Below are 27,214 nucleotides of genomic sequence, written 5' to 3' on the forward strand. Positions count from 1 at the left end.
CCGATTAAGAGGACCAGACAGTCTCCCTCTCCTTCTCCTCGCTCCTCTCTTTCGCCTGTTTCGTCGCCCTCTAGATTTCGTGAAGCTCCCCAGCTGCTATCTAGAGGGCGTGAGGAACGTTTCTCTAAACGTTCTTCCATTGTTAGGGAGCAACATCGTAGCTCTCGGAGCAAGGACTGCTTTCCTGCTCCTCAGGACGCTCCCCTTTCTTCGCTGCGTGACGCTCCGTCTCCTGATCGCGACGTTCTCTCAGCTGCAAAGCAGGATGTTGCTTTTCCTGCTAAGCTCGCCTCCGTGCAAGCTGCTTCACTCAGTCGAGTAGCTCGCCGAGATGTCTCTCGCTCTGCTAAGCTCGCCTCCGTGCAAGCTGCTTCGCTCAGTTGAGTAGCTCGCCGAGATGTCTCTCGCTCTGCCCTGAAGGACGCTTCTCTTGCTGCTAAGCATGACGCACCGCAAGATGCAAAGATGGACTCTTTTCATTCGACCGCGTCACGGGCCATTCGTACGGACGCCCATCGTGACGCTTGTATAGACGCTCGTCGGGACGCTAGGCATGACGCTTTGCCGGATGCTTCTGTTGACGCTCGGATGGACGCTGACATGGATGCTCGCTGACGCTCGCGCGTTCTTTCTGACGCTCTTCAAGACGCTACCCGCCTTCTTCGTTTCAGGAAGCTTCTGCTTCAGTTCCGGACCCTGCTGTGGAGTTTTTAGAAGAGACTCACTCTGCTGCTTTGCCTTCGTCGTCTCAGCAACGCTCTTGTTTGAGACTTGGTCCTAAAGGTCTGTTACCTCTGCCTTCGGTGGTCCCTTCTACCTCACCTGCAGAAGAGGGTGAGGTGAGCAGCGCTTCGGAGGAAGCTAACAATGAGCAACCAACTACATCTGCGTCTTCGGATTACCGGGTCTTTACCCGCCTTCTCTGGACCGCGTTTGGAGATACTTTTCAACCCTCTGCTCCTCGCTCTCCGCCTTCTCAATTATCATCTTCGAAAGCCAGCAAGACCACGGGTTTCGTTAAGATGAAGAAGTCTTTTAACTAAGAGTTTTTCGCAAGGTCCATGATTGGATGGAGTTAAGGAAGGCTCAAGGGAAGACCTCTTTTGCTCTACCGCTGTCAAGACTTAGCGGTAAGGCAAGGTATGTGGTACGAGACAGGTGAGGACGTCGGTCTGAGAGTTCCCTCTTCTGCTCAGGGGGACTTCGCCAGCCTGGTGGATGCATCGAGGAGGTCGCTTCTCTCATTCGCTAGAGTGACTTGGACTACCTCGGAGTTAGACCACCATCTGAAAGGCCTTTTTCGCATGTTAGAGGTGTTTAACTTCTTGGACTGGTGCTTGGGGGTACTGGATACCCAGTCACAGAGTCCAGACTCGATTAGCCTGGGGGAGCTGTCCAGCGTCATGGCGTGTATGGACAAGGCCATCAGGGATGGTTCGGAGGAGCTGGCTTCGCATTTTTGCACAGGGCTCTTGAAAAAGAGAGCTCTGTTCTGTAACTTTACGGCGAAGTTGGTTTCTCCCTCGCAGAGGGCGGAGTTGTTGTTTGCCTCTCTTTCGGACCATTTCTTCCCCCAGGCTATGGTCAAAGATCTTGCCGTCAGCTTGCAAGAGAAAGCAACTCAGGACCTGCTTGCTCAATCTTCTCGACGCCCTGCAGTCCCTTCGACGTCTTCAGGAGTTCAAGCTTCAAAGAAACCGAAGCCCTTTCGAGGCAGATCTTCCTCGAGACCGTCTCCTCGAGGAAGAGGCCTTTCCAGAGGCAGAGCCCCTTCGAAACCCAGGGGCAAGAAATGAGCAAGCAGTCCTTCACTCACCAGTAGGAGCCAGACTTCATTTATTTGCGGAAGCCTGGAGAGAGAGAGAGGCGGACAGCTGGTCACTAAACATCATCGAGAAAGGTTACAAGATCCCTTTCCTGAAACCGCCCCTGCTGTGTATGACACCCAGGGATATGTCGCCCTCTTACCATCGGGAGAAACAACAGATCCTTTACGATCTGCTCGAGCAGATGCTCGAGAAGAGAGCGGTAGAACAGGTCTTGGACCTAGAATCCCCGGGCTTTTACAACAGACTATTCCTGGTGCCGAAGCAGTCGGGAGGGTGGCAACCGGTGTTAGACGTAAGCAGTCTAAACCTCTTTATAGACAAACAGGGGTTCAAGATGGAGACGCCTCAGTCAGTTCTTGGGGCTTTAAGACCTGGGGATAGGGTGGTGTCCTTAGATCTCCAGGATGCATATTTTCACATCCCGATCCATCCCCAGTTGATGAAGTACCTGCGGTTTGTCCTGGAGGGGAAGGTATTTCAATTCAGGGCTCTCTGCTTCGGCTTGAGCACGGCCCCGATGGTCTTTACCTTTTTGATGAAGAACGTAGCGAGGTGGCTTCATCTGTCAAACGTCAGGATCTCTCTCTACCTAGACGACTGGCTCATTCGAGCCTCTTGGGAAGCCCGGTGTCTGGAGGACCTTCACACTACTTTGACGTTAACGAAGTCCCTGGGACTTCTGGTGAATTTCGAAAAGTCACATCTGACCCCAACACAGTCCATCGTTTATCTGGGGATTCAGATGGATTCAGTGGCTTCTCGGGCTTTTCCGTCCCAGGGACGTCAGCAGCAATGCTTAAGCAAAGTATCAGCCTTTCTAGGGAAAGAAACATGCTCGGTGAGGGAATGGATGAGTCTGCTGGGGACCATTTCCTCGCTGGAGAAGTTTGTTTCCCTGGGGAGGCTGCACCTCAGACCTCTTCAGTTTTTCCTGTCAGACAACTGGAAACACAAGGACGATATGGATATGATCTCGGAGATCTCGGAAGAGGTAAAAGAACACCTAAAGTGGTGGTTTGATCCTTTGAAGCTGGCGGAGGGAGTTTCCCTCAAGCTTCAGAGGCCCGACCTAGTGTTGTTCTCCGACGTGTCTGCCACAGGGTGGGGAGTGACACTGGGGGGGGAGGAAGTGTCAGGCACCTGGAGAGGGGAACAGGTGTCTTGGCACATAAACCTCAAGGAGCTGGCAGCTATCCACCTAGCGCTCCAGTTCTTCCAAGACAAAGTCTCTTGTCGGATAGTGCAAATCAACTCAGACAACACCACAGCTCTGGCATACATCAAGAAACAGGGAGGAACACACTCTCGGTCCCTGTTCACGCTAGCGAAGGAGATCTTGTTATGGGCGAGGGTACGTGACGTCACGATCCTTACGAGGTTCGTCGGCAGAACCTCCTCAGTTGGCAAGGTCAGCTGCTGCCGACCGAATGAACCCTACATCAAGATGTATGCTAGGAGCTGTGGAGTTTGTGGGGACGTCCTCTCGTGGACATCTTCGCGACGTCGAGAACGAAGAGACTTCCTCTTTACTGCTCCCCGGTTCTGGATCCAGGAGTAGTGGTGATAGACGCCCTTCTCTGGGACTGGACAGGGCTAGACCTTCGTAGTATACTTCCCGAGGACGCTTCCGTCAAGGATCCTAGGGGAAGTTCTAAGAAAGTTTGCAGCTTCAGAGGGGACGAGGATGACGCTAGTAGCCCCTTTCTGGCCTGCGACAGACTGGTTCACAGAGGTCATGTCCTTCGTAGTAGACTTCCTGAGGACGCTTCCGTCTAGGATAGATCTACTCAGACAGCCCCACTTCGAGAGGTACCACAAAAACCTCCCCGCTCTGAGTCTGACTGCGTTCAGACTATCCAAAAGCTGGCCAGAGCGAGAGGTTTTTCAAGACCTGTGGCAAGAGCGATTGCCAATGCAAGAAGAGCTTCCTCTCTTGCAGTGTACCAATCGAAGTGGGCCGCTTTCAGGAGTTGGTGCAAGAAGAAGGGCATTTCCTCCACCACGACCTCTGTGAACCAGATCACTGACTTCCTCCTTCACCTGAGGAGGGACTTGAAGCTGGCAGTCCCGACGATAAAAGGCTACCGAAGTGTGCTGTCTGTAGTCTTTCGAAACAGAGGCCTGGACTTGGCTAACAACAGAGACCTTCACGATTTCATAAGATCTTTCGAGACAACGAAGGTTCCTCAACCTAAAGTACCATCATGGAACTTGGACGTGATTCTAAAGTTCCTCATGTCCAGCCGTTTCGAATTGCTTCACGCTGCGTCACTTAGAGATGTGACTAGAAAAACTGTTTTCCTAACTGCTCTGGCGACGGCGAAGAGAGTTAGCGAAATTCAAGCTATGAGTAGGCATGTTGGTTTTAAGAACCACAATGCCGTTTGTTCTTTAAGCCCAACGTTTCTGGCAAAGAACGAGAATCTGTCCAACCCTTGGCCCAAGACTTTTGAGATTAAGGGTATGGCCGAAATCGTTGGTCGGGAGCCAGAGAGAGTCCTGTGCCCTGTCAGGGCTCTCATATTCTACCTGCGGAGAACGAAGGAATGTAGAGGGCCTTCAGGTAACTTGTGGTGTTCGGTCAAGAGGCCAGATCTGCCAATGTCTAAGAATGCTCTAGCATTCTTCTTGAGGGACACCATCAAAGAAGCGCATTCTTCTTGTAGTGACAGTGATGTGAAGCTGTTTAAAGTGAACGCCCACGAAGTGAGGGATATCTCTACCTCGGTAGCCTTTCAAAAGAACATGGCACTCAGTGACATTTTGAATGCCACCTTTTGGCGTAGCAACTCGGTGTTCGCTTCACACTACCTGTGGGAGGTGAAGACAACATACGAGAACTGCTATTCGCTTGGGTCATACGTCGCCGCAGACACTATTTTGGGGGCAGGAAGTAGCACTCATCCTATCCTATAGAGAATGGTTAGGTGAGCTTTTAATTATTGTATTGTTTATGGTTGTAGGGTCGACCGCCTGAGGAGGACCTCCCTTCCTTAGCCTAGTTATGTGGGCTTTAACCTTCGGTAAGCTAGGCCAGGTGGTATTTTTTGCTTTGTTGCCCTCATTGTATGGTCAAATGGTCTAGTCGCATTGTGGTCACGCCCCCGTTGACAGATCATCTAGAACTCACCAGCTACATAGGTCACTACCTTGCTGGAGACTCTAGTAAAGCAGAAGCAGACTTGGGTGACAGTAATCATGAAGTCAGCTATGCTAACAGGTAAGGAACCAAGATGTCAATCATCTGCATGTATATGTTTCCTAAAATCCTATTCTGTCTCTCCCCACCTCCAAAGGTGGGATTCAGCTATATATATATCTGACAGGTAAGCTTCATGAACAAAATGATATTACGTATTATGATACAATAAAGTTTGTTCATACTTACCTGGCAGATATATATAATCAAAGTGCCCACCCACCTCCTCTCAGGAGACAGTGGGAATAGAAAATCTGAATAGAAAATGGGAATGGTTCCTGATACCCGCCTCCCAGCGGCGGGAATGGGTACTAACCACCTGACTCCCACTACGTGTGTCGTAAGTTTTGAAATTCTGTCGGACTTCGGAGAATACAGCTATATATATATCTGCCAGGTAAATATGAACAAACTTTATTGTATCATAACAATATCATTTTTCCTAACTATACAAACCTGATGTCCTTTACATTTATGTCCACCTCATGCCACCCTTCAATCTGAACGTGGGCCGAAAGGCAAAGTGGAGTGTTTACATCCAGGCAGGCTGGCCTACCCGTCTACCAGATGGTAGTTACTGCCTAACCACCTTGTTCAAGAATTTAACGGCTGTAATTCCAGCCTATGCTGAAAGTAATTCCTTATGTAAAGGACCTCAGGTTTGTATAGTTAGGAAAAATACAATTTACTTTCAAAAAGTGTGATATTTGAACTGTGAAAAATTGGGAATTGAATTTACAGTAGTCCATATAAACAATAGTAACTCGTTGTGTTAGTGGATGAATGAGGCTAATTGGTTTTGAGTCACAGGAAATTTTGATAAATCACTGATGGTAAATATTAGCATTTATTCTTTGCAGCTGGAGATGAGGAATCCAAGAAGCTGAGTCGTCATCAGCGTCAAAGAGCTAAAAAACGAGTGCTGAACAGAAACGAAAGTGAAGAACGCCCAGCAAAACTACAGAAAAAGAATCAGAAATTGCAAACGAAAGGTACAGTCTTGTGTTGGGCCTCTAGTCAGCCATTGATTTCCCAAGAGCTTATAACTGGAGTACAGTAGGCTTATGTAACTTGGAATAGATGTTTTATATATATGTAACTTACCCACTAATTACATAGCTATTAGTTTCACTCATTTAGCAGTTGCAATTTTGAAATTCGGGGGTCGTGCCAGAATGTTTTGGGGTTAGATGACTCACCCCTGCCCACTTTTGTTGGGAAAGAGAGGTACAACGTAGCAAGAGCTTCAATTTCGTTTTGGCTGACTGATGGATGAAATCCAGTAGTTGGTTGCAGTTAAGTTTTTGGAGATCTGTCTTTTCTGATTGTTCGCTATTGCATTCAGTTGGTGAAGTACACTCTTGGTTGCCTCTCGGCATATGTAGCTAATGATCATGTTTTTTTTTTTTGAAACCTTATTGTATTGGAGCTCAAACAGCTCATTCTCAGCATGTCAGCAACTTTGGATCTTATCCAGAGTAAGTTGGAGAACATTTTGAGTCTACTTAAGAAGGTACCTTTGACTCATCAAGATTCACCAGATTTGGCATTGTCTCTGATTTCCTCTGAAGAAGAAGAGGAAACAGACACCCCACAGCCTATTCCTCGTTGAGATTTCTGCTGGCGACATTTCCCAGACTTTTTCTCACCAGCAGGGCTTTCCTCGCCTGCTTCGTTTTCAAGGGAAGCCTATTCGGCTAGATATTCGAGACTACCCAAATTGATTCTCTCTTCTTTGGTGAAGAAGGCCTTATATGAAGTTGATGGATGGCTATCCTACTAGGATCTCTCATTTGAAGTACCATTTATGGCTGTTGGATTTGGCTAGGTCAGCCTTCAGTGTGGCCAAGATTGTTTTTGCCTACTGGGGAAAGCAACCGTCTCCTGTATTGCTCTCTGGTTCCACATCCTCTAGCATGGGCAACAGATGCCATGTTACAGCACTGGACAGACAAAGATCTGTATGGTTTCCCTCTGTTCAGTATGATCAGGTAGGTGCTGAACAAATTTCAGATGCACACAAATGTTTCCATGATTCTGATAGCACTGTTTTGACCAGCAAAAGAGTGGTTTCTAGACGTACTTGAATTGCTATTGGATTTTCCCAGATTATTTTCAAGAAAACGGCAGCTTCTCATACTACCTCACTTCTGGCAGTTCCATCAAAACCTGCATTCTCTGGCCCAGACAGGTTACAAACCGTCAGGAGACTGCTCAGAAAGAAGGGCTTTTCAAAAACAGCTGCAGTCTCTATTGGCAGGTGTAGGAGACTATCCTCAGATAAAGTCTACCAGGCAAAGTGGACTGTCAGAGCTTGGTTCAAGAGTAATGAAAGTCTCCTGTACTCAAACATCTACAATAATACTCCGAACTTAAGTGAGGTTAGGTTCCAGACCCTCTCTCACAAGGGGAAGTTTCGCGTAAGTTTGGCACAGTCTCTAAAAATGCTAATAAATGTTTGCTTCTAGAGTCTGAACACTGAATATGATCCTAATCATGCTCCCTAAGGATTAACCCTCTTACACCGAAGCGGTAAAGAAAAAATTGTCTCCCGTGTGCCGGAGGTGTTTCAGAGTGAGCGCGGAAGCGGAAAAAATATTTTTTTCCCAAAATCACAGCGCGCTTAGTTTTCAAGATTAAGAGTTCATTTTTGGCTCCTTTTTTTGCCATTGGCTGAAGTTTAGTATGCAACCATCAGAAATGAAAAAAATTATCATTATCATTATAAATAATAATGCAATATATGATAGCGCAAAAACGAAATTTCATATATAATTGTATTCAATCGTGCTGTGCGCAAAACGGTTTTAAAGGTAACAAGTTCTTTTTTTCGTTGTAATGTACACTAAATTGCGATCATTTTTGATATATAAACACATTGTAGAACGATAAAAGAAAACACAGAGAAATATTATCACAAAATAATGCATGAACTTCGTAACCGCGCGGACGTTTTTAAAACAAATATTTTTTTTCAAAAAATTCACCATAAATCTAAATATTGTCCTAGAGACTTCCAATTTCTTTCAAAATGAAGACAAATGATTGAATATTACTATACTGTAACTGTAAGAGTATTAGCTTACAATTGCAGTTTTCAACCATATCTGACGAGTTAAAGTTGACCGAATGTCGAATTTTTATATATATATATTTTTTTATATGCAATTATTTCAGAAATAAGAAAATCTACAACCTTCAAATATTTTTTTTTGTTTTATTCTACATGAAATTGCGCACATTTTCATATATAAAACTCTATGAAATGCCCTAATATGAACGGAGCAAATATTCCGAGAATGGGATGTACGCATTTCAGAGATTTGTGGCGGAGAATCCGCGCGCGGAGGGAAGGAAAGATTTTTTTAAAATTCACCACAAAATCTAAATATTTTGCTAGAGACTTTGAATTTGTTTCAAGATGAAGATAAATGACTGAATATTTACTAGACTGTAAGAGTTTTTAGCTTACAATTGTGTTTTTTCGACCATTTCGGTAGAGTCAAAGTTGACCGAAACGTGGTTTTTTTTCTATTTATCGTGATTTATATGCAAATATTTCAAAATTGAGAAAAGCTACAACCTTGCAATTATTTTTTAGTTGTATTCTACATGAAATTGGCGGCACATTTTGTTTCATATATAAAACTTTATGTTAAACGGCTAATTTTAAAATGGTGCCAAAACATTACCACAATCGCATGTATGATTTTTTCGGAAGAGTTACCTCGCGGACGTAAAGAAAATGTTATTTTTTCATAAATTCACCATAAATCAAAATATTGTGCTAGAGACTTCCAATTTGTTGCAAAATGAAGGTAAATGCTTGAATATTACTAGAATATCAGCGTTTTCTAGCTTACAATTGCGTTTTTCGACCATTTCGGTAGAGTCAAAGTTGACGAAGGTTGAAATTTTGGCAATTATCGTTATTATATGAAAATATTTCAAAACTGATAAAAGCTACAACCATGGTTGTTTTTTTATAGTTGTATTGTGCATGAAATTGCGCACATTACCATATATAAAAAATATATAACGGCTAATTTTAAAATGGTGCAAACATTACCACAATCGCATGTATATTTTTTTCGGAAAGAGTTACCGCGGGGACGTAAGGAAAAAAGTTTTTTTCATAAAACTTCACCATAAATCGAAATATTTGTGCTAGAGACTTCTAATTTGTTGCAAAATTAAGGTAAATGATTGAGTATCACTTAAATATAAGAGTTTTTAGCTTACAATTGCGTTTTGCGACCATTTGGTAGAGTCAAAGTTGACGAAGGTTGAAATTTTGGCAATTATCGTTATTTATATGAAAATATTTCAAAACTGATAAAAGCTACAATCATGATAAATTTTGTGGTATGCTACTGATTGTGTATGCTACATAAAAATGCGCACATTTTCATATATAATACTTCATGTAACGGCTAATTTACAATGGTACAAAAATTATGTCAAAGTAACGAAATAATTTCCGAGATGTGTCACAGATACTTTTTAGTGCGGCAAGAAAGAAATTTGCGCTTGCGCGCCTGCGTAACGATTGTAAACAAAACAACTCCTTGAAGGGGTATCATCTTTAAAAGTGCCAATGGTATCACATCTTCTGAAAGCACATTAACCCTTTAACGCCGATTGGACGTATTAAATGTCTATATAAATTGTCTGTTGGGTGCCTATTGGACGTATGGTACGTCGATATAAAAAAGTTTTTTAAAAATTCGTGGAAAAATAGTTATAGGCCTACTAGGCAAAAACTTTTTAATCAAGCGCCTTTGGGGATGCTGGGAGCTCATGGATCAAGGCGGGTGTTTTGTTTACAATCGTTACCCTGGCGCGCAAGCACGAATTTCTTTCTTCTTGGACTAAAAAGTATCAGCAACACATCTCAGAAATTATTTCGTCACTTTGACATCCTTTTTGCACCATTTTATATTAGACGTTACAGGAGTATTATATATGAAAATGTGTGCAATTTCATGTAGAATACAACCAAAAAAAAACAAACTCATGGTTTGTAGCTTTTATCAGTTTTGAAATATTTTCATATAAATAACGATAAGTGCCAAAATTTCAACCTTCGGTCAACTTTGACTCGACCGAAATGGTAAAAAAACGCAATTGTAAGTTAAAACTCTTATATTCTAGTAATATTCAATCATTTACCTTCATTTTGCTACAAATTGGAAGTCTCTAGCACAATATTTCGATTTATGGTGAATTTATGAAAAAAACTTTCCTTAGCGTCCGCGCGGTAACTCTTCGTCCGATTGTCGTGATGTTTGCACCATTTTAAATTAGCCGTTACATAAAGTTTTATATATGAAATATGCAGTTTCATGTAGAATACAACTAAAAACACCAATGGTTGTAGCTTTTTATCATTTTGAAATCATATAAATAACGATAAGTGCCAAAATATCACCTTCGGTCAACTTTGGCTCTACTGAAATGGTAAAAAAATGCAAATGTAAGCTAAAACTCTTACGTTCTAGTAATATTCAATCATTTAACTTTATTTTGCAACAAATTGGAAGTCTCTAGCACAATATTTCGACTTATGGTGAATTTATGAAAAAAAAACATTTTCCTTACGTCCGCGCGGTGTAACTCTTCCGAAAAAAATCAGAAATTTTTTTGTCCGATTGTCGTAATGTTTGCACCATTTTAAATTAACCGTTATACAAAGTTATATATATGAAAATGTGTGCAATTTCATATAGAATACAACTAAAAACAACCTACTGTTGTAGCTTTTATCAGTTTTGAAATATTTTCATATAAATAAATTTCAACCTTCGGTCAACTTTGACTCAACCAAAATGGTCGAAAAACGCAATTGTAAGCTAAAACTCTTACATTCTAGTAATATTCAATCAATTACCTTTATTTTGCAATAAATTGGAAGTCTCTAGCACAATATTTTGATTTATGGTGAATTTATGAAATAAACTTTTTCCTTACATCTGCACGGTAACTCTTCCGAAAAAATCATAAATTTTTTTGTGCGATTGTCGTAATGTTTGCACCATTTTAGATTAGCCGTTACATAAAGTTTTATATATGAAAATGTGTGAAATTTCATTTAGAATACAACTAAAAACAACCTATGGTTGTAGCTTTTATCAGTTTTGAAATATTTTCATATAAATAACGATAAATAGAAAAAATTCGTCCTTCTGTCAAGTCAACTTTAACTCGACCGAAATGGTCGAAAACTGCAATTGTAACCTACAACACTGACAGTCTAGTAATATTCAATCAATTACCTTCATTTTGGAACAAACGGGAAGTCTCTAGCACAATATTTCAATTTATGGTGAATTTTTGAAAATGCTTTTTTTTTACATCCGTGTGTTACGAATTCATGCATCATTTTGTGATAATATTTTCTCTGTGTTGCCTTGATTGTTTTACAATGTGTTAGATACCAAAAGGATCGCAATTTAGTGTACAATACAACGAAAAAAAAATAACTCGTTAGCTTTAACCGTTTTGCTCACAGCGCTATTTGTATACAATTATATATGAAATTTTTTTTCGCACTGTCATATATCTAAATATTTATTTATGATAATGATATTTTTTCATTTCTGATGGTTGCATACTAAACTTCAGGCAATGACAAAAAAAGGAGCCTAAAATGAACTCTTAATCTTGAAAACTAAGCGCGCTGTGATTTTTTGAAAACAAAATTTTTCCCCTTCAGTGCTCACTCGTGAACGCCGCCGGCATACGGGAGACGATTTTTAAAATACCGCTTCGGCGTTTAAGGGTTAACTGTATGTGCTGTAGTTACGTAACATAGTATATACAGATGGCACCAGTACTTTTTTCTGAGGTTGAGAAAGTAATTTTCACAGAATGATAACTGTGTTATGTCTCTGATATATGATATTGTCATGTTACAATAAAGTTTTATACATACTTACCTGTTTCCAAAACTCCGCTTTTGTTTAGAGTATGTTTGACTGATGGATGTAAGATGAGGTTACCGAAAGCTGCGGTTGACCCATCACAATATCTGTGTTAAATGTAGGGGGAATGAATGTTCGTTTAGTAACCCGTGTCAAGAATGTGAGGTTTTGAACGAAGATGAATATAAGGCTCTTTCTTCTTATATTGAGGAAACTTGAAAGGGATAGGGTTACGTAAGCTTCTTCCAGGAGTTCGAGCAGGTCGAGAATGAGTGAGAATGAAACTAACATTAATGTTAGTTTTTAAAACCTTCCTCCCAGGTCTCAGCTCCTGCTCCCGCACCGAAGCTGTAGATTCGTCTTCGGAGGCGGCGGCCTCAAAAGCTTCCTTGTGTACTAAGGAAGACAAGACTCTTCATACTGATCAAGGTAAGAGTGTCAGTGATGCTAAGTGCAGTGTACCCAGTGATGTTGAGGGTGCGTCTGACTGGCTCCTTAGTGCCTCCAGGCCTAGACCTCTTCCAGACTCCCCAGTTCCAGTGGAGGAGGAAAGTCGAAAGCCGCAGGAGGGCTAGGGAGAGCCCCCACCGGTCAGGCGTCCCCTCGGCAGATCCTGAAGTTCGCTCCAGGCTGCCTTGGATCGTAAGAAGAAGGATATTCTTCGTCAGTGTTTTTCGTCGTCCTCTTCTCCTTCGCCGAAGCGTGGTTGGAGCTCTAAGGAGGTGTCACGCCCGTTGAAGAGGGCTGCGGAGGCTCCCTTCAGTACTTTAGCGTCCAGCCCAGAAGACTTTTCTGATGTAGCTTTCTTGCAAGCAAAGAAGCCTAGGAGATCCTGTGATCGCCCTCCTTCTCCCGATCCTCGCTCTGAGCTTGCTTCGGAAGAAGATCCTGTGGACTCACCTACTCGAGTGCTAGCGGGCCTACAAGCTCAGATCACAGCCTTGGCGGACTCCTTGGCATCGAGATCACGTAGAAGGAAGGATTTGTCTCTCCCTATCAAGAGATCGAGGCGCTTTTCGTCGGAAGATCGCTCTCCTTGTAATCGGCGATCTCCTTCTTTTGAGGATGCTTCTACACATCGTAGGATTTCACGAGAGGAGCACCACTCCCGTGGCTCCCTCTCGGAGGTGTCGAGGCGCCAATCGTCGGATAGGCGCTCATTGGACTATGAAGATATTTCCCCAGATCGTGCAGAAGAGAGAGTCGCTCAGGTCAAGGAAGACTTATTTCGTCATCTCCGTCTCGTCGTTCTTCGCCTCGCCTTCTCAGAGAACCTAGGGAATGCCCTTCTGAAAGTAGGCGCGCTTCTCCTTGTCGTCGGACGTCGGATACCGTGACTTGTAGGCGCTCATCACATGGAGTTCGCTCCTCGCCTGTAAGACATCAAGAGTTTAGTATGAGCCCTGCGCCTGGTAGGCGTCCTTCTTTTAGTAGCTGCTCTCCTGGAGAAAGGCGCCTTGAACCTCGTTTGCTTCGTTCTCCTAGTAGGCGCTCTTCGTTCTCGAGGCTCCCTACTCCTGATTGGTCCCCTCTTGCTAGAAGTCGAGAACGCCTCAAGCGCCCTGCCTCTGTTAGGCGCTCGGAGCCTTACAGACGTTCTCCCCTTGGTAAGGACCAAGATCTCGTCGAACGCCCTGTTCCGTTTAAGCGCTCGGAGCGTAGCAGCCGCTCTCCGCTTCGTAGGCATCAAGAGCCTCTCAAGTGCCCTGCTCCTGATAGGCGCCCTAATCTTAGCAACGTTTCTCCGCTTGGTAGGCGCCAGGATTCTCCTAAGCGCCCTGTGACTGATAGGCGCTCGTCCCTAGTATCCGCTCTCCTCATGATCGCTGCCAGGATTTTTTAGTAGTGTTGTGCTCTCCTCTCGTAAGCTCCCTAGGGATAGACGTGGTCTTTCTAGGGAAGGGAGTCCTTCCTCTTTTGCTGTTAAGAGTTTGTCTTCGTTTAGGAAGGAATGCGAGATGAGACAAGAATTTTCGGATAAGCGCCCTTCTATTACGACTCGTCGTTCTCCTGTACGCCGCTCTCCTTTGGACTCTTCTCCTCATTCAAGAAGTTGTCTTTTTCCTCCTTCCCCCACTCCTTCATCGCACTGTACCCCAGCTAGGAAATCATCTAAGGATTCTCATAAGGATCCTCATCCTCGTTCTCCTCATCCTTGTTCTCCTCTTCAAGAAGACCAGGAAGCCTCTGAGGAAGAAGCTAATACATCGGCAGCAGTTTCTTCGTACAAGAAGCTCACAGAGCTTCTCCTTCAGGAGTTCGGAGAGTCTTTGACCCCTACTGCTCCTCCTTCTTCACACTCGTTGTTCTCCACAGCGAAAGCAACGAAAGGATCTTCGTGTGTGAGAATGAAACCGACTCTTTCTATGAAGAAAGTGCTCAAGAGTTTCGGTTCATGGATGCGAACTAAAGAAGAAGCGGGGAAAACTATGTTTGCCTTCCCTCCGTCGAAGCTTTCCGGACGGACAGGATTTTGGTATGAGACAGGAGAACCCTTGGGACTGGGCCTTCCGTCTTCAGCTGACGCAGATTTTTCGGCACTAGTAGACGCCACTAGAAGATCAGCTTTGAATTCGGCCAAAACTACGTGGGCCATGAATGAGATAGATCACATTCTAAAAGGCATTTTTAGAGTCTTGGAAGTTTTCAACTTTCTCGATTGGTCCCTCGGAGTCCTAGCCAAGAAAACTCAAGGACCGGACCCGTTTTCTCCGGAGGATTTGAATTGTGTCTTATCCTGTATGGATAAATCGGTGAGGGATGGGGCCAGCGAAATAGCTTCACTGTTTGGGGCAGGGGTCTTGAAGAAAAGATCAGTAGTATTTTGCTCCTTTTTAACAAAGTCTGTCTCACATGCACAGAGATTCTTTGCTTTTTGCTCCTCTCTCTGCCCAGCTGTTTCCTAAACACCTGGTTCAAGACATATCGAAGGCTCTCTCTGCCAAAGCTACGCAGGACCTTCTAGCGCAGTCTGCAAGGAAGCTGCGTCCTGCCTTCCAGACTAAGACGAAGAAAGCGAAGCCGACCTCTCAGGAACCCTTTCGAGGGGCTTCTACCTCTAGATCCTCTTCGTTCAGAGGTCGGAAACCAAATAGAAGAGGGAGGACTTTTACAAAGTCAATCAAACCTCCCAAGTAAGACTCAAGTCCTTCAGACAACTGTAGGCGCCAGGCTTTTACAGTTTGCAGAAGTCTGGGCCCAGAAAGACGCAGATGCCTGGACCCTGTCAATATTGAGGAAGGGCTACCTCATTCCGTTCTCTTCGAGGCCTCCCTTGACGAATACCCCGAGGGAGTTGACGGCCAGATACAGGGACCCCGTCATGAATCAGGCCCTCCGACTAGCAGTAGATCAGATGCTGGAAAAGGTGGCTATTGAACTAGTGGCAGATCATCGTTCGGCAGGCTTTTACAACCGCCTGTTCCTAGTTCCGAAATCCTCAGGGGGATGGAGACCGGTGTTGGACGTAAGCGCCCTGAACTTCTTCGTCGAAAAGAAGAAGTTCACGATGGAGACCACTGCCTCGGTGTTAGCAGCACTCCGTCCAGGGGACTGGATGGTGTCCTTGGACTTACAGGACGCTTACTTCCACGTACCAATCCATCCTTCCCCGAGGAAGTTTCTAAGATTCATGATGGGGGGAAGAATTTTCCAATTCAGGGCCCTGTGTTTTGGCCTCTTGACGGCCCCCCCAAGTCTTTACGGCCATCATGAGAAATGTAGCACAATGGCTTCACCTAGAAGGGGTGAGGATTTCGCTCTACCTCGACGATTGGCTTATAAGGGGCCGAATTCCGGAGATCGTTGTCTGAAGGACTTGAAGAAAGAAAACCCTGGATTTGACTTATTCCTTAGGACTTCTGGTCAATCTGCAGAAGTCAAGTCTGATTACCCGCTCAAGAGTGTGTTTATTCTGGGGATCCAGATGAACTCTCTGAGTTTTCAGGCTTTTCCGTCACAGGAGAGGATAGCCCGGGGGACTCGAAAAAGTAACAACCTTCTTAGGGAAAGAAGTATGCACAGTGTGGGAGTGGATGAGTCTGCTGGGTACGCTCTCCTTACTGGAGCAATTTGTTTCCCTAGGAAGGTTGCACCTGAGACCGCTCCAATTCTTTCTTCATCGGAATTGGAGTCGTCCTTCTCAGGATTTGAAGTTCTCCCTGTCAATTTCTCATCAAATCAAGGAGTTAGCATGGTGGGCGGATCCCAACAAGTTCTCGCAGGGACTGTCTCTTCAATCCCAGAACCCCAACCTGGTGTTGTTCTCCGATGCGTCGGAAACAGGTTGGGGGGCGACTCTGGGAACCAAGGAGGTGTCAGGAACCTGGGTGGGGGACCAGTCTTCCTGGCACATCAACAGGAAAGAACTAATAGCCGTGTGGCTTGCTCTGAAAGAGTTCGAGTCAGATGTGACAAGAGCAGTTGTGCAGATAAACTCGGACAACACCATGGCTCTGGCATACATCAGGAAACAGGGGGGGACGCATTCCTTCTCTCTGTACGAAACAGCAAGAGATCTTCTTCTGTGGACAGAAGAAAGGGGGATAAAACTTCTCACCAGATTCGTGCAGGGAGAAAGGAATGTAAGGGCAGATCTCCTCAGCAGGAAAGATCAGGTCCTTCCCACAGAGTGGACTCTGCACCAAGATGTTTGCCAGAGCCTTTGGAAGCTGTGGGGCAGGCCTCACTTAGACCTGTTTGCAACTTCAAAGAACAAAAGACTGGATCTTTATTGCTCGCCCATCTCGGATCCAGGAGCAATATGGATAGACGCTCTCCTACTCGATTGGAAAGGACTCGACGTATACGCGTTTCCCCCCTTCAAGATTCTGGGGTTGACTTTAAAAAAGTTCGCAGAGGCAGATTCCGCGAGGATGACTTTGATAGCTCCCTTTTGGCCAGCACAAGATTGGTTCACAGAGGTGCTGGAATGGCTGGTGGATTTTCCAAGATCGCTTCCTCTAAGGATCGATCTACTCAGACAGCCCCACTTCGACAGGTACCACAAAAACCTCCCCGCTCTCAGTCTGACTGGCTTCAGACTGTCCAGAAACTGGTCAGAGCGGAAGGCTTTTCGTCAGCAGCTGCTAAGGCAATCGCTAGAGCTAGGAGGTCTTCCACCTTACGGGTGTACCAGTCGAAGTGGGATGTCTTCAGAAGATGGTGCAAGAGGAATAACGTTTCCTCTTCCAGTACCTCTGTGAATCAGATTGCAGACTTCTTTTTATTCTTAAGACAAGAATGTGGCTTAGTCGTTTCGACGATTAAAGGCTATCGTAGCATGTTGGCGAATGTCTTCAGGCACAGGGGCCTCAACTTATCGGAAGATAAGGACCCACATGACCTTATTAGGTCTTTTGATACAACGAAAATGCAGTCTCCTAAGACACCTAGCTGGAATTTGGATGTAGTCCTTCAATTCCTTGGGTCCTCTAGGTTTGAACCCCCTAATTCAGCCTCATTCAGAGACCTTACTAGGAAGACTCTGTTTTTGATGGCTCTAGCTTCCGCCAGAAGAGTGAGTGAGCTTCAGGTGATTGATGGTAATGTGGGTTTTAAGGAGGGCTCTCTCATTTGCTCTTTCCTTCCTGGTTTTCTTGCGAAGAATGAAAACCCATCAAGTCCATGGCCCAAGAACTTCGAGATTTGTGGGTTATCTTCTTTGGTAGGAGAAGAACCCGAGAGAACCCTTTGCCCAGTGAGAATGGTAAAATACTACCTTAGAAGAAAAGAGCAACTGAAAGCCAACTGAGAGGTTCTGTGGTGTTCAGTAAAAGACCCTACTCGTCCATTGTCGAAGAACGCATTGTCCTTCTTCTTGAGAAGCCTCATCAAAGAAGCACACGGATCTTGCAGAGAAGAACATCTTAGGCTTCTTAAAGTGAAAGCCCACGAAGTAAGAGCCATAGCAACTTCTCTTGCTTTCAACAAGAATATGTCCGTGCGGAACCTGATGGAGACAACGTTCTGGAGATGTCAGTCAGTGTTCGCGAACCACTACTTACGTGATGTGAGAATCACTTACGAAAAATGCTTCGCCTTGGGCCCGTACGTATCTGCGGATTCAGTGCTGGGGCAGGGAGCTGGAACTCATCCTTTTTAGTAGTATAAATTTTTCCCCTTATGTCTTGTGTTTGTTGTTGTTGGTTGCCTTAAAGAGGATGCATGAAGGCATCTCTTTAGGTCGTAATACTAATCTTTAGTAGTTTGGTTAGGTGGTCTGATGAGTGTGGCTCCTTGCAGTAGTAGTGGTTAGGACCTGTTAAGCTAGGGACGAACTCCCTTTAACAGGATCCGACTTGGATTCTACCACACAAAGGGATCATATATCCCAGTGGTAGATCCGAGAGTCTTTCAGCATCAGGTCACGTCCTAGCTGTAGCTCTCCAGGCAACGCAGACTCAGAGACAGTATCAATGAAGTCTTCTGCCTGAACAGGTAAGAACCAAGGTTATTTATATCCTACAACATCAGTTGTTTCTTATCTCTCTTTATTACTTTAGCTGTCTCTTACCCTCCACCAAGGGTGCCAATCAGCTAAGTATATATCTGGCAGGGAAGTTCATGTACAAAAATGATATTGTTAAACTACAATGAAGTTTTGTACATACTTACCTGGCAGATATATACGTCTAATGGCCCACCCAGCCTCCCCTCATGAGACAGGTGGAAGAGAAAATCTGACTGGAGAGATAGATTGGTTCATACACCCGCCACCCAGCGGCGGGTAAGGTAGACCACCTGACCTACCTGTCGCGTGTGCCGCGAGATTTGAAATTCTGTCGGGAACGTCGGAGACTATAGCTAAGTATATATCTGCCAGGTAAGTATGTACAAAACTTTATTGTAGTTTAACAATATCATTTTTATATGTGTTACAATGTTAATCTAACAGGACAATAATACAGTATGAAATGGATTCGTTACCATTATGTTTACACATATCTTAAATACAACTGTAATAGCTTATTTAACTTGCAAATGGTTACTTTTAGTGTAACATCTAGCCTTGGTCAGTAATATAGTTCACACATATCTTACCATCATCTGGATTTTGGTATTATCTGATGAGCCCTTGGCTCTATTAATTGGGATAATTAAAGGATTACTGTATATGAATGTTAGGTAGGATTAATGGAAATATCAGTTTTCACAATAGAATTGTTGTCATTATATTTTGCTTACCTAACATTCATAGTACCCACCCTACCCCCTCACAAGCTAGAGGCCAGAAAACCTAACTGTCAGGAAATAAAGTTGCTCTCTTCCTAACTATTGGAGGATAGGTAAACAGGGGAATAAGGTAGGCCAGGAAACCAGTATAACCCCCCCTCTTTTCTTTTACTTTTTCCACAATCGCTGAGTAACCTTGCAGCCTGGAACTTAGAGCCCTATGAATAACAGGTAAGTACTATAGGAATAACTGATTTTAATGTGAAAGTTGGTATTGTATTTTGGTTTGTCTTTCAGAAGATATTGATGACACTGATAGCGATCAAGGTTTTGACAGTGATGATGAAAACCAGGTCACCTCTACTGTAGAAGATAAAGATTTACCGCTTACTAAGAAATCCAAGATGAATATTTTTGGTGATAGTGATCAAGAAGAGGAAAGTGAAGGTGAAGAAACAGATGATTATGGAGTTGATGGTGGGAGTGATGAAGATGAGGATGATATCATTAAACAATCAAAGAAACTGGAGAAAAAGAAGAAAGCTGAAGAGTATGTTGATTTACATTTTATAATGAAGGATTTAGAAATAGTAGGCTGCAAATGCAGTTCTATTTGAGATTAATACTTTATATAATGTTCATCATATAAGATGTTTTGGGGATTATGCCTATTATTTTAGATTTTTGTAGAAATGCAAGGCTTGGTAGAGGTTTACTCTATACTACATGTAAGTGCACTTTTGATTCCAGGGAAGCTGAAGATGCCTATATGGAAGAAACAGCAGGCAAAATGGCTGTTGATATTCCTACCCTTGAAGAAGTAGAAGAGGAACTGAAGGGAGATAAAGTTGATCTTCCCACAGTTCTTTCTCGCATCAAAGATACAGCATATGTGCTTGCTGATTTTAGGTTAGTTCTATGATTGGAGTTATTATGAGGACTTGAGTGTTTACATTTGTTGGTATGTAATGAGGGCATTTGAATTTGATTATTCAGTGTGCTCCAATTGTCTTAGGTGTAAATATTCTAACAGTTTCTGTCTCTTCACACAGTAAAAGGCGAGATCCAAATCGCAGTCGATCTGAATATATGGCGATATTCTTAAAAGATCTGTGCTTGTATTACTCTTATAATGAGTTCTTGATGGAAAAGTTAAGTGAACTTTTCAGTCCCTCTGAACTCTTGGAGTATATTGAAGCTAGTGAACTTCCAAGACCTGTTACTATACGTACAAGCACGTTAAAGGTATGTAAATTCAGATGTGAACAATTTGCTGCCCGCCATTTGCCACCAGCAATTAGCCACCAAACATAATTTGTCCCGCCAATTATGTGCTGCCACAGACATTGTTATTACCAATAATAGACCATTCCTTGCAAGTTGCTAATTTTAGTCATAAGAATAAAAATTGCTAATTGCTAATATTACAAAACTTAACTAGTATTTTAGTCTTAGAATAAAAAACTTAAGGGTGCCGGCTAGCCAATATAAGGTGAAAAATACAAAATCATGAAAAAATTCAAACTTCGTATGATAATGGAGAATGCTTATACAAAATATTTCGTCAAAATTCCTCTTATTTTCATAGTTACAGGCTAATAAGTAAAAGTAACTCAGAAGCCAAAAACATTGATCCATACAAGAAATATGTACAATGGCATCTGCAGAGATTCCATGAGTCACAAGATGGGAAGACTGAGCTTTACACCCTTATGTGTGACCAGAAACATAAATGAGACTACATGTTCGAGTTTTACCTTTGGCATTCGCTTGCTTTTTCTTTGTTCCGGCAAGGTTTTCATCATGCCAAACAGGAAAAGACAAGCAAAACATCTTGCTTACGTACAGAAGAAGAAAATTAACTCTAATAAGAGTTCAGAAGATCATAATATCAGTGATAATAGTGGAGTTAGTGTAGGAGAAATACCGTAACTTAAGAGACCTTACATCCTGTTTGGGTTGCTTCAGGTCCCTCAGTGTGAGGCACCTCTAATGTCTACCAGATAATTGCTAATGCATCTTCCAAGCTTGGATAGTCTGGGATTCAGCTTAGATATTTTTTTAGCTTATTCTTAAACACATCTATGCTCACTCCTGATATGTTCTTCAGATGAGCTAGCAACGCATTGAATAGAAGCTGCCTTATCGATGCTGGTGCATAGTGGATTAATGTCCTGTGTACTTTCCTTAGTTTTCCTGGTATAGTTTTGCGCACTATTAATCTACATCTGCTTGCTCTTTCGTAATTCCTTCTATCTGTTTCCATGCTTGTATCATGTAGCATTCTCTTCTCCTTTCTAAACTATATAATTTTAAAAATTGTAGTCTTTCCCAGTAGTCAAGGTCCTTAACTTCTTTTATTCTAGCTGTAAATAATCTTTGTACACTATTTGTGCAATATCCTTTTGGTAGTGTAGGTACCATATCATATTGCAATATTCAAGTGGACTATACACATACGTTTTATAAAGCATAATCACGTGTTCGGCTTTTCTTGTTTTGAAGTGCCATAACAACATTTCCATTTTTGCTTTGCATTTTGTCAATAGTTTTGCTAATTGATCACTGCATAAGATGTTCCTATTCAACATCACACAAAGGTTTTTAACTGCTTCCTTATTTGTGATTGTCTTGTTATTAGGTCCCCTATATACACATAATATTCCTTCTCTGTCTCTATAATTTATTGATTCAAGTTTATCAGAGTTAAATACCATCCTATTTACCTCTGCCCATTCTTATATTTTGTTGAGGTGTCTTTGTAGCGAGTTCCTATCTTCATCACAAGTAATTTCTTTAATTCTTGTATCATCGGCGAAACTACTCACAACCGAGTCCTTAAGATTACTGTCTATGTCTTTAGTCATAATAACAAACAGAAATGCAGCTAATACCGTACCTTGTGGCACACTGGATATTACCTTAGCTTCATCCGATTTCTCATCGTTGCATTCGCTATCTGTTTTCTGTTTTGTAAAATTTTTTTTATCCATCTTCCTACACTGTCCACAGTATTATGTTTTCCAATTTTCTTCACTAATATATATTATGGTCTACCTTGTTAAAAGCTTTTGCAAAGTCTAGATAAACCACATCTGTTTCTTTTTTGCTTATCATATTTTTATATATGGTCTCATGGTGGACTTACAGTTGGGTTTGTGTACTTTTTCCGGGTACAAAACCATGTTGTCCTGTATTAAACATATTATTTTTCATTAAATGTTTCATTTTATTTTTCTTCATCACCTTTTCATACACTTTGATCCACTTTGATCTTGCATGTATCTACACTTTGTCTTAATAATATTGTGAGCGGCTTTATGATAGAATGACCTACTTTCTCTAACAAAATGGCAGGGACACCATCTGGTCCAGCTGCTGATCCATTTTTAATTTCATTAATAGCCTGCACAATATTAGCTTCATTAATATCTATGTCTGATAAATATTCACTATTTTCATCTCTTATTTCTGTATCATTATCTTCATTATCAATTTAGAGGTAAATTCTCTCTTATGTCTTTCTGCTAATATGTTGCATATTTCTTTTTTCATTCATTAATTGCCCTTCATTTCTTAGAGGGCCTATTTCTACTCTTCTTTTATTCATCTTTTTCACATATGAGTAAAATAGTTTGGGGTTTTGCTTGATATTTTTAGGTTCTTTTCTTCTAAGTTCCGTTTGTCATTTTCTTTTGATTGTATAATCTTTTGTTTTGCATTTTTTATCATACTTTTTAGTTCCATCACTTTCCATGCATTCTTTTCTTTTGCACATTCTGATTTTCCACTTTCTAATTTTCCACTTTCTGATTTTCTGGAATAAGATGTTTACTTTTCTTCTTCATTATATACTACTTATCCACTATTTTCTCTAAAATTTTTTTTATAATATATCTATTTACCTGTATATTATCACTTACAAATTTGTCTTCCCAGTCTTTGTTTAATTCTTTATTTATTTCTGACCATTTTATATTCTTACTATAGAAATTGTATTTTCCATATCCTTCCCACTTTTTCATTTCTTGCTTATGTCTCTTTTCACTTGCTTTGGAACGGACTGTTAATTCTATGACTATAGTCTGAAATACTCGAGTTATAAACTATTATTTCTTTAACATAATTCACCTTGTTCACAAATACTAGGTCTTAAATATTATCCTTTCTTGTTGGCAGATGATTTATTTGCTGAATGTTGTGTTCTAGTAGCATATCTAATAGCTTTTCAAATTGCCTCTTATCTTCTGCACTACTATTATTCTTTTTTTATATGTATAATTACAACCACAATCTCCTATTCATTCTTTCCAATCTTTGTGATTTCCACATATATCATCCAATTTTTTTTATTATTTTGTCAAACTTTAGTATTAGGGGGTCTGTATAATATGATGTTAACTAATTTTTGAGGTTCAAATTCTACCGCTATTAATTCACATTCTGTGTTTCTATATTTCTCATATTTTTCCTTGATTTATGTCTCCCATATATTGCAGTTCCCCTTTGATTCCTATTTTTTCTATCTGATCTGTAAGTTTGGAACCCCTTTATCTGATCATCATTACCGGTCTCTTGGGAATACCAGGTTTCATTTATATTCATTATATCTATTTTTTCAGTTTGGGTTAGTTCTTCTAAGAACCCTGTTTTTCTTTTTGAGTTACCCATGTCTCTTTCCTGTTCTGATATGTTGTTTTTTTCTTCATTTCCAGAAACTCTGACATTAAAAATTCCAACTTTTCCAATACATTTGATCTTCCATCTTCATATTTATTCATTTTATTTTGATTTTTATTATTTATTTTATTTTGATTCATGGCTACAGGGTGCATATATCTACATTGTTTGTTGAACTGACATTCTTTTCCTTCTTCCAAGTTTTTCATATTTTTGGATGTAGATCGCTGCATTCATCCTCGGCCGTCTAGGCATGCACATTTGCCATTAATATCATAATTGTGACATATCTTGGGATGCTTGTAGTGACATCTGTCACCAAATCTGGAATTCCCTCTTTTCAAAAGGGTGCAGACTTTTTTTTTTTTTTTTTCATCGGTATGAAGATCTGGCTACAGCCTCTTTGGGATTTTATTTTGTGTTGTCATGTTGTAATTTATTTCATCGTATGTATGCTGCTGTATTGCCTCGTGTAGTATCCATGAGTATCTCTGCATCCATACTCTTGTCCTGTTCTTTGTTTTTATTATTTTTTACTATCACTTCAGTCTTATTTTATTTTCCACTTTCCTCTTCTTCCTCTTCCTCATCTTCTTCATCCTCTACTATTTGCACATTAAGTCTTGATTTAATAACATTATCTGTCCATGTTGGACATGTTGAGCAAAATACTCTTGTCCTTATTTTTATTTTGCTGGATTTATGCACATTGAGGATGAGTAGGTATGTGGCATGTAACATTTCCTGATCAGGTTTTGTGGATTTACAATGCTATACCACACCTTACATAGATTACATGCTTTAGGCATTCGTTTTCCTACTGCATCAATCAGTATATTCACTATATTCACCTTATTCATTTTCTTTGTTGGAATGTGTGATTGATGTAAATTTTCTTTATAAGTCTGTTGATCACTTGAATTTTATTTGGTACTCCTTCAGTTATTTTCATAATATTTTCTGCAGACTTGCTCTAGTTTGAAGGATCATATCCTTCCCACATGTCTATGAATATTTTTGCATCATTTGGTTAGGGTTGTTATTGATCTCATAGATAAGCAATGCCAGTTCCATTCTTGCTAAGTCATCATTTTGGATATCTGGAAGGCAACCAAGATTCCTCCATTTCTTATCACTGTTGCTGCCAGACACTGTCATTGTGTGTAAATTTTTAATAATTCACTTGAAAAACCAACTTAGTTGACGCTTTATCTTACTATTCTGACACTAATCTAATCACTAACAGTTCGCAAACACTTCTAGCTATAGTTCGTTTTCTAGTTGTATGTTATACACATGATATTGGTTGATTATTCAGACCGTGAACAGGTACGTCTTACCAAGCGAAATGACACTGACTGAGAGAGAGTGTTGCGTAAAAAGGAGCGCCCCATCTCGCCTGACGCAGTGCCTCAGGCTACGATCTATGAGCAAAGGAATCTTCGTTTACGATTAAATTATGATGAATAGTTTTGGTTTATTAATATTCAAAAAGGAATATAAAATTCATAATAATCATGATTTATTTACATTGTCTTTGTAAAAATACAAAGAAAACTTTTAATGTCCGTATCTCAAAACTGTACTTATAGACTTTCAAATTCTATCTTCTTCGTAAGTTTTAAAACTATAGCATTGAAATTTACAGGGTTTATTTTCTTACCATAATGAAAAAATTCATATCTAGCAAAAAATTACTTTAAGGAAAAAACTCTTCATGTGCTTGGAGGTCTACATCAGGTCTATAGTAGTATATGGTTGTAATCCTAGGTCTTAATATTAAGTATCAAGGGAGGAGATAGAATTTGAAAATTGGTTATTTCGGGATAAATCCCACAGGCGTCACAAAACCGAAGGTCAGAAGCAAAAATCATATGTGGTTTGGTGATGTCCCAAGTCACCTTATTAACCCTTACTGGACGGGTAAATGTAAATATATTGATATGCAGCTCCTCAGATTGGGTAAACTTTGAGATCAGCAAAAAAAAAAAAAAGAAAAAAAAAAAAAAAAAAATGGAAAGAGGACAATATACAAATGCACATGGTGAAGAAAAAAATCCTTAACAATTTTCCCTGCCTTCCACGAGAAGTTGGAAATAATTGTTTACAGCCCCTTGTGGGGCCTCTTTTACTAGACAATTGTAAATTTTACCAACATATATGTTTTTTCTATTAGATAAATTTATTCTGTTTTGTAAATTTATAATTTCTGCTCACACAATATCAAAACAGATAAGAAGTAAAAGCAGTAACAAATTCTTAGCATATTTGTTGAAAAATATTTACGTAAATTTACCGTGAACGAAGATTCAGTAACTTTTTTTTTTACTCTTTTAGGTTTTTCTAATATTTCTTTGCAGTTTTCTTTGTAAAATTACATTTACAACTAACATACTATTGTAAAAGACAGGAACAAAAAACAAGTCATGTGAGAGAGGGACGCAGAGATTCCTCCTTCGAGTCACCAGCACTGCTGAAGTCCTAAGATGCCCACACTCTTGATCTTAGTCAGTATAAAAGTTGATATAAGTGAATTTATGGGCTATAAAAGTATTGGCACCTATTTCCCGCCCGATTCTTTCCAAGTCGATGGTGCATAATATTGTTTATCTACAGGATCAATCCATCCACCACCCCAAACCTGTTATTACTACTCCTGAGGATCAATCCATCCATTAAGGGTTAAATGGTATGAATGTCAAAGTCCTGTTCTTAAAAAATGGCATTAGCCGGCCGGCGCCCTTAAGTACATACAAGTACGTACTTTATATCTTATAATTGCTGCCAGCGTTCACTCAAGTAAGTGAAAAAGGAAGGGAGAAGTTCACATATACATAATGGATTTATATATGTATTTGATAACTGTTCAAAGCTTTGGAAATGTGAACAAAGAGGCCACTGTAATGGAAGAATCCACACACACACACAAAAAAAAAAAAACGTAATTAAAGAAGTAAATAAATATTTGCATGTGGTTGATGCTGTAGTTGTAGCGGTAGCTAAAGTTAAAACATCTTCAATAGGCCGAGCAGAAGATGCCATGGAATCACCAAGTGTAGTGATTAATGTATAATTCTAAAATGTCTCGTACAGCATGAGCATCCATGCCGCATTCAAGCACTATGAAGAGGTCAATAAGATGACAAAGAAATGCGATCAGTAATGCTCCACCTTGTCCAACAGACCTTGAACACTTAATCATTCCAAATACTAGATACAAAATGTATGAGCCTATGGGTGGGAGAGACTAGAACCTTCTGTTAGTGGATAGTGGACCAGTAAGAGGAACTCCGGTGTTCATCTTTGGCAGTGAGTTGGTTGCAGCATCTTGTATCTCCCAGTTGCTATAAGGACAGTATTTTTTAATATAGCTCCACAATTATTTCATCAAGTATACTGCATTCCAGCTA

At 41.2% G+C, this 27,214-nt stretch overlaps 1 protein-coding gene across 3 annotated transcripts in view; it reads left to right on the forward strand.

The window, feature by feature from the left end:
- The window catches only part of LOC135220553 (probable 28S rRNA (cytosine(4447)-C(5))-methyltransferase), a 116,693-nt gene that overhangs the window by 37,744 nt on the left and 51,735 nt on the right, over window positions 1–27,214 (forward strand). For 2 of the 3 annotated variants that reach the window (XM_064257751.1, XM_064257753.1), the window contains exons 2-5: window positions 5,889–6,020; window positions 19,422–19,674; window positions 19,875–20,033; window positions 20,177–20,369. In XM_064257751.1, the coding sequence (XP_064113821.1) occupies window positions 5,889–6,020; window positions 19,422–19,674; window positions 19,875–20,033; window positions 20,177–20,369 (737 nt within the window). The remainder of the gene's footprint in view (window positions 1–5,888; window positions 6,021–19,421; window positions 19,675–19,874; window positions 20,034–20,176; window positions 20,370–27,214) is intronic. The other variant, XM_064257752.1, reaches the window with a different exon arrangement.

The sequence above is a fragment of the Macrobrachium nipponense genome, chromosome 2 (assembly GCF_015104395.2).
Source record: "Macrobrachium nipponense isolate FS-2020 chromosome 2, ASM1510439v2, whole genome shotgun sequence".
Lineage (NCBI taxonomy): Eukaryota > Metazoa > Arthropoda > Malacostraca > Decapoda > Palaemonidae > Macrobrachium > Macrobrachium nipponense.